This window comes from Argentina silus (genome assembly GCF_951799395.1).
Source record: "Argentina silus genome assembly, chromosome: 14".
NCBI lineage: Eukaryota > Metazoa > Chordata > Actinopteri > Argentiniformes > Argentinidae > Argentina > Argentina silus.
In genome coordinates this window covers 17,575,024-17,583,396 of record NC_139668.1, presented here as the reverse complement: position 1 = coordinate 17,583,396, position 8,373 = coordinate 17,575,024, and the positions used below count along the sequence as shown (strand labels likewise).

The following is an 8,373-nucleotide window of genomic DNA, read 5'->3' as shown; positions in this document are numbered from 1 at the left end:
ATTAATAGAATTTGTTAGAACATTGCGGAACCCTTATTACTTGGAAAATATAATAGTAACAGTGTAACTGCATTATAATTAACTAATAATCATTTGGTTACTGGGTAATTCATTGGAACAAATACTAAAAAGAATTTGTTACCAAGAAAATAAATAGTAATACCAAATCATTAGGAGTGGTAATAGGACTTGTATAATAAAGCGTTACCAAAGCGTACAGAAGTCTTGTGGAACTTATGTATACCATGTAAAACACCTAAATAACTATAAACATCAAACACTTTATAAGCACACAATAACAACTACAAGCCCACAAGGAAGAATATTTGTGAACTTACCTCAGTCTTGTAGGCAGGGGCACATCGCACCCACCGCGGCCAATCGTGCGGTTCTCCTTACTGATGGCGTTCTTTCTATGGCTGCTGGTGGAGGACTTCCCACTACCACTCCTCTTGGGAACCTCAGCGTCATCGAACCGAACCTCTCTAGAGTGGGAGTCAGCCTTGTGGCTTTTCCGGCTTGATGCTGAGTGAGATCTCGTTGATGTCGGAGAGGTCGCATCATGCCTATTGACCCCCAGTACCTGGTAGAGGCCTGGCAGGATGAGCTTCATCACGGCCTCTGAGAGGAGCTGTAAGATCCTCATACACAGGTTGGCGAGCTGTGCTTTCATCTCCTGTGTTCCACGAAGAAGATAGACCATGTTAAATGTACGTCTCTCAAATGTCTACTGAACAAAGAGTTGCCAAACACAAAGCAGAGTTGTAATGATATTCTGAATTACATATCAGTAAAAATCTTACCGGGTTAAAGTCGCCATCACGGATCGTGATCCACTGCCTGAAAACAATATTGTAGCATTTGTAAGTGATAGTACACAAAGATGAACAGTCAGTCAATCCAGTTTCAAATATGATCCTATTGCCGAGAGGGATTGATGGTACCAAAGGAGAGAGAACATACTCCGCAGTTAGGTTCTGCAGGAAGTTGATAATCAGTGAATGATGGTCCTTCTGATGTTCATCAGTGCTGGAACTCTGCTTTTCAGTTCCCATAGTGCTGCTGAGATTCCACTTCTCCTCATAGAAATTAATTCAATAACGGTCGCAAAGTTTTAATACATGAGCTATACACAGGTTACAGGCTACAGTTTATTGTTCTATAAATACCACATACTGTAGCTATCCACGTAATTATTTTCAATGCCCACACTAACGGGATGAGATTAATAACACCATGTTTAAAAGCCATGACAAACTAACCATCTCATTTACACCTTCAGAGGGCAGGTCTTCCACCATGCAGACAGGCAGGTCAGGAGACTGGGACGGGCTGCTATGGTCATAAAGAGAGGAGAGTGAGAGATAAATAAAAGCAACCAGAGTAGTAGGATCTGACCGTACTCACCTAATCTTACAGTCTAATTCTTGGGGGCACAATTTGCATGGGCAAATATGGGAGCCATTTTTACCTTAATATTTCTAATAGATGCAATGAGATATAATCCAATGGGAGTTTTAGATACTGAAAGTAGCATTTCCATGACACGCAAATGAATTTTCACACTGTTTACTTAAACTCTGGTTGAATCATCACAGTTTTCTCAAACACGTTGTTAAAGACAAGCCTACAATAAAGATCATGCTGCAGAGAATTCAGAGGTATTTTCTGCTCTGCTCAACACGACTTGCTCCATCAAATTGGGGCCTCGTGAGTGAGTTTATGTGTAACCAGAAATGGTTGAAACAGATTTGAGGAGTTACTACTAGGACATTACACATGGACACATGTTTAAGTTGGGTCTGATTTATAATTGAAAGTTTTGTATGTGTTTTGTTCATAAATCTATTAATGTGCCTTGAAAAGAAGGCATGCGCACACATTTAGTGTGAAATGAACGCAACGGTTATAAATGAGGCCCCTGCTCCATGTGAAGACGTTTGTCAAAAATGTAGGATTACCTCAACACTAATAAAATTGAAGGTTAATGGTTTTACCTGACTGTCTCTCTGTCAGTTCCATCATCGCTTGGCTCATCAATGCTCTCCAGAAGCATAGCCGCTTCAACAGGATGTGCAGGAACAGGGGATGATCTCTTGGGCTGCAAAAAAGAGGCAAAGAAAATGTTCAGGTGAAGTAATCCTCCAGGACTGATCTAAAGTCAGTTTTAACAAGGCTTTGATACACTGATTCTACATGTTTCTAAGATGTCTGTTTTTAAGACACTCGTCACACCAATAAAACGCTTCTTCAGAATAAGCTGAGGGGATTCAGGTACAAAACATTTCCAAACCTTGTTAATGTCTTCCATGATGGACGAAAATTCATTAAAGTGTCCTAGTTGTAGGCCAAAATATACAAAGAGCAAGCACGTGCATCAAATGTTATTTCTGACTGACATCCCAGGTTTCATCCCCATATATAGCCTGACATGCTATGACGTCATCCTTTGACATCACAGAGGGGTCATTTCCGACAGGGGTCATTTCCGCTCCCAACCAAGCGTTGCCATAACAACGGTTCCCCGGTTGGTTCAGAGCAGCGGCTCTAACTCCCACCCATCCATCATGCATTACGAGCCGGTCACCCCTCGTGTCTGCCCCATACCTTTGCCCAGGTCTCCCTCCCACCTCTCCCCCTTCTCTGCCCCCTATCGCCTGACCTCTCCTCTCCTCTCCTCTCCCTTCACCCCCCGCCTCCCCCTCTCCTACCCGGCCTTCGTCGCCCTACCTCGGCCTCACCCCCAAACCCCTGCCCCTGGCTGGGGATCCAGCACGCGTTCACCAACCGGGCTAAATATTGCCAAGCTAGCCAACAACATTCTGATTCGTAGACAAACATTACGAAGCACCTCCTCTGGCTTTCTGACGATAAATCCGATCCATAATTCGCAAAAATTGTGCCTCCAGTGTTGTACTTCCAAGACATACAATTGTTAGATGTAGCTATGGCTAATTTAGCGCACAAAAAGTTATTTGTAAAATAATCGCCAAGGGTTTGTTTTTTTAACCAACACAACCAAGTAGGCATCAAAGATAATAGACGGTAGAGAATGCTAGAGTGTTTTATGGAAAGGGATTGGCTTTAAATACTTGTGCTTCTAACAACAGTAATTTCCAGTACCTCACAATCTCAATAGCATTTAAATCACCAAGAAGCCTCGACCAGTGTTGTCAAAGTTTTAAGTTAACTTTTTGAAAGACATTAATAAAAACTGCCTTCAGAATAAGCTGCAGGGCATTATGATATGAAGATAAATAATGTGTCCATACCTTATGATTGTCTTCCATGATGGGAATCAGCGTTCAGATTAAAGTCCATTAGTGTTCAGGTTAAAGTAAGTGTATCAACTGTTATTTCTGACTGACATCCCAGGTTTCATCACCAAATATACATGTCAGGCGATGACGTCATCCTTTGACATCACTAAGGCATATGACAGGCCCCCTGAGCTGAGGGGTATGACTTGTCCAAAAATCAACAGACATTTTGTCCTATAGTATTGACTTAAATAATACATTACAGTAACACAAATAATACATTTATTCGCCAGTGAACTTCAGTTATGGACATGATAAAGCGGCCTAGAACACTAGTGGTCACATGACCAACCAACACACGTTAACGTTACGTTATATCTGACTCTGAAAGATATGATACATGTAAACCGTGAGAACACATACAAATAGTGAGATAGCACATGACTATCTTCACCAAATCCATCTACGGCACTGTGCATTTTTCAATGAATGAATCACAATAAGTACAGCTAATATGTGCAACAAATAACACAAAATACAGTAGTGTGTCCCCTGGACAGTAGACAAAAAAACTATTTTTAAATTAAAGAGATGATGCAAGAGGAGAGACTTGGCTGATTTGAAATACGTTTATACTGTCAAGGTTAAACTGTATACTGTAAACTAATAAAAACCTGTTATCACCAATTACCAATGCCATTATCTGAAGCAGAATTATCACACCTCAGCTTCCTTTCATTGAAATTCCATTCATGAATCAGTTCATAGAAATGGAGTATTGGAGTTAATCATGTCTCATAAAGGAGGTAGCTTCTGGTGCGGTGAGATATGTCCAGTTGAGCCATGGCCTCCAGAGCCTTGGTACCCAGCATTGTCCTCACAGCAATTCTGCACAGCTGCTGCAGACCCACGGGAGTACCTAAGGACAGCCGGACAGACACTGTGTCATGGTAACCGAGGGTGATACACACGAACCAAACAAACTCAGAAAGAGGATTGATAGTCATTGGTCACGCTCACTTTTAAAGTGAAGTACGGTGGGAATTTCGACAGTGACAATGATCAAACTTAATTCATAAAACAGCGGCCATACACTTCATGTCCAATCATTAATCTTTGGTTGCTCTTATGAGGGATGCTGTACCCGGTTCCTGAGATTATTTGGAAAGAAAATCAATTGAATATCCTAATGCAGCACATTGAAACTTACTCTCATAAAACTTCAAGCAGCGTTCAGTTGGAGATCCGGGCTTGGTGTAGTCTATGGGCTTTCTGTCCAGGTTGTCTCTGGCATAAACATTGCCCCCAAACTCCACCAACAGCTCAATCATGTCCACCATCTCTACTCTGGCTGCGTGGTGGAGAGCTATCTCATGGAACTTGGCAGCATTCACCTTGGCACCTGGGGACAAAACACAAATGTTAAAGTTGTTTGAAAACGTTTTATCCGCTTGGCAGAGTCAGCAATACAGGCATTGTCCTGGGTGAGAGCTGTAGTTTCTCAAGCCAGACGTGTTGCTTGCCTCCCACAAATGCCTTGAGACTATGATAGCTTTGCATGCCTGGTTCTTTTCAACGGTCACTGGTATGAGAGTAGAGTGTGTTGTAGTTTATTGTGTCCAGTACGTGGCACTGTTCTAGAGAGCCAATGATATTACAGTTGCCCACTGCTGTCAGGACTGCAGAGTCACTACCTATCTTCCACCGTAGACTGAAGACCCATCTCTTCAGGCCACATCTTGACTGTTCCTCCTAAAGACCTCTTCATCCCCACTGCCCCCCTGTACAGTTTCTCTACTGTAAATAATCATTTTCAAAAAAGTAATCCTTCCTTCTTCTAGCATTGTGACTGCCAATGGCCCCTGGTCCTAGCATAGATTTGTTTTTCTTCTGATGACTGATGTACAGATGATTCATTCACTTTAGACAAATGTACTCGTTGTAAGTCGCTTTGGACAAAGGCGTCTGCTGAATGTCAAAAATGTAAATGTAGGGTTGCCTACAAGTTGCCTTCATATTCCTCTCGCTCCTCCTCCTCCTCACCTGCATTGAGCAGCACCCTGGCACAGTCCACATGTCCCTTGGCACACGCGCTGTGAAGAGGGCTACCGAAGTAGATGTCATAGGCCTCCAGCAAGGCTCCGTTAGCTATCATTAGCCTCACCAGGTCTGGATTACCTAATGTGAAGACATATGACATATGTCTCCTCAACCAAAAGGTTGATTTTACACAGACAATCTTCAAAACACACACAGAGTATCTTACACACTTGGCCAGTGCATAAACTCACATGCTCTGCAGTTTGATGTCCCCTCTTGCATTCTCACCCTTCTTGCCTCTGTACGTCTCCTTTTGCTGTTATTTTACCCTGACTGTGTCTCACCACCCTTCCCCAGGTCACCCCCCTCTTTTACTGGTCTTACCATCTTTCCATCTCCAGTCAAAAACCCTTTTCCACCAAACTTACCCTCTACTCTTAGCTCATCCCCCTCACCCATGTCTTCCCCCTCCTGTCCACCTGACCCCTGTATCTCTATTGCCCAAGTCTTACCCCCCCCCCCCCCCCCCCCAACCCTGCCCCAGTTGTACCCCGTATGCAGGCCTCGTGCAGGGGGGAGGCGGTGAGGGCTGTGTAGCAGGGGTTGACTGTAGCTCCATGTTCCAGCAGCAGCTTTGCACACTCCAGACTCCCAGCGGCACAGGCGTTACAGAGAGGAGTGCTGCCGTGGATGGTCCTCACGTCCACCTGGGTTAGGGTTAGGGTTAGGGTTAGGCCAGAGAGGGGGAGGGAGGAGACCAGGAAGGGGGATGCAGTGGATAAAGAGGGACATCACCACTGCTGCTCTTAAGAGACTGCTGAATGTGAAGACTGAATGGTATCAATTGACTACAACAGTATGTTTGGTTGTTAAAGCTCCGCCTGTCTGTGATGGTGTATTGGTGTGCGGGTCTGGATACAGTGCATTAAACATAGTTCTGATATACCTGAGCCCCTGCGTCTAGCAGCAGTCTGGCACAGTTTGGCTGTCCCTGTATGCAGGCGTCATGGAGTGGAGTGATGTTGTCAACTGTCACCATGTTTACTGATGCTCCTCCCTCGATCAGCTGTTTCAATTGCAGGGCCCTGCCAAGCGACGCAGCCTCATGCAACGCGGTGCGGTCCGCCCAAAACCCTAGAAGAAGGATTATGATCAAGAAGAACATCGATATGCGTTTGCTGTCAAGAACTAATGCTGACTGTGCGTTTTTCAATGCATCAATAGTCCAATCCAATCCAAACAAAATGTATGTTTCTAATATAATTAATTCCAGTGCAACTGACCAACATCTTGACAAGTGACATACACAACCAAAACAAATATCTCACCAATGTCTCCAAAAGATGTTTGTCGAGCCGCTGTCATTTCCATTCTTGCAGAATTAGTAATTTTGTAACGCAGAGAAAGACATTTTAAAGTTATGTTGTATAACAAAATACACGAGCAGAGTATTTATAGTCCATGTGACATCTGTTATGATGTGTTATGTTACTGATGACAGCGAAGCAGCAGAGAGAATTGTGGGAGTAGTAGTTCTCATGTGAGGTATGAGATATGGATTGTCTGGTATAAATAGGTAGGCTTACAGTACAATGGCTGTTCACACACAGCTCGGAACCACCTGTTATGTTGTTTGACATTGCAAATATACTACCAATAGGATACATTCAAATATCTTATGGTGACCTCTCTCAATCTCCAAACTACATTTTGCAATATAAATCAGACTGCTGGATGTCTGCTCTACTGTCCCTCTCAGTACGAGTACTAGAGTACTCGATACATGATGTACACACCACCCAAACATTTTAGTGCAACTTCCAACTAATTGACATATCTGAGTTTTACACTAAGACAGACTTGATTATACTGTAGTATACGCTCATCCCATGCTTGCCTCACACCCACAAACATGCGTGCGTACTCACACACTCGCACTGGCAGGGTCACGCTACACGACATGACAATCATAAGACACATGAACTGATTGATATGTATTTTTGTTAACATAATTAGCATATTGTTTGTCGTTCCTTGATCCCTATTTACCATGATTAAATGCTAAATGAAGTTTAACTTGGGCGCTCTTATTTTGTACATAAAAGTACATATATTCACCGGAAGTAGTTGGGCGGCATTGTCTCCATGGTAACAGGTCAACGTAAACATATGGTAGGCGCTGCGCACGGACTGTCAAGCAAGACGAAGTTAATTCATAGCTTAGCTATAATGAACCAATTTCAACATTTGATAAATGACTGTCTTATTGACACAAAACATGTGGAAAGCGCTGCCATATTGGTGGCGAAGAATGCTACGGTAACAGCGGCGTCGACAAGATTTCAGGTAACAGATCGCTCTGCAGCTTCAAGAACCATAGACCCTCTACAGCTAATCGTAACCTGTATTGAAGACTGGTCTGTCATTGAGTCTCAGCTACAACTATACAAATGTAATACTTAACAGATTCTTCCGCAACAAGCCCAGATGTTCATAGACTCCTTCAAGCACATGACATCGACCAGAGATCGGGGATTTTACTTCCAAGACAAAGCATACACTTGCGTTCGAGCGGACAGAAACTCCATATACTGCAAATGCGTCAGTATACTCGTAATAAACCTTTACATGAACATAACATATTGCTGACAAATTCAAATCCACCAGCAGCTTTGTAGGTCTCGTCTAATTAACGCATTTTCTGACAGGGTACACATGGCTTGATTCTAGTGAAGACTGCCCTGTATATTTTAGTCGCCACGTACAATGAGACCATGTACCCTGGCGTTTGTGTGGAGGCTGTTGAGAAACTAGGTAAAGTGATGACGTTGATCCATCTTCTGTGCCAGATTACAAAACAGATTGTGAGATTATTCAATGAATTGTGAATAACAACCCAGTAAATGTGCTTTTCAGGGGAATACCTCAAAGAAAAGGGAAAATGAAAAAGAAGAAACTGAGGGACAGAATGATGATGATGATTATAAGACAATTCAAGCTGTCTATCACCTGATGATCATGTATATAGGTTTATGATTATGTTTATTATTATTATTATTTATTTGTAATAAAG

The 8,373-nt window shown here is 42.9% G+C and overlaps 2 protein-coding genes across 2 annotated transcripts; one reads left to right on the top strand and one right to left on the bottom strand.

Moving 5' to 3' along the window:
• Positions 1 to 3,999: 3,999 nt before the first annotated feature.
• Positions 4,000 to 6,738, bottom strand: asb13a.1 (ankyrin repeat and SOCS box containing 13a, tandem duplicate 1). The gene is made up of 6 exons (XM_083684662.1): positions 6,629 to 6,738; positions 6,247 to 6,434; positions 5,851 to 6,007; positions 5,304 to 5,438; positions 4,471 to 4,662; positions 4,000 to 4,179 (listed from the first exon to the last, which is right to left on the bottom strand). Exons 1-6 carry the CDS (start codon positions 6,669 to 6,671, stop codon positions 4,049 to 4,051), a joined length of 846 nt encoding a protein of 281 aa, XP_083540788.1. The 5' UTR covers positions 6,672 to 6,738; the 3' UTR covers positions 4,000 to 4,048.
• A 791-nt stretch (positions 6,739 to 7,529) lies between these two features.
• pfn4 (profilin family member 4) lies at positions 7,530 to 8,271 on the top strand (the record flags this gene model as incomplete). The annotated part of the gene is made up of 4 exons (XM_083685265.1): positions 7,530 to 7,646; positions 7,767 to 7,901; positions 8,009 to 8,114; positions 8,217 to 8,271. The coding sequence occupies 4 exons, from the start codon at positions 7,530 to 7,532 to the stop codon at positions 8,243 to 8,245; spliced, it is 387 nt and encodes a 128-aa protein (XP_083541391.1). The 3' UTR covers positions 8,246 to 8,271.
• Between the last annotated feature and the right edge of the window lie 102 nt (positions 8,272 to 8,373).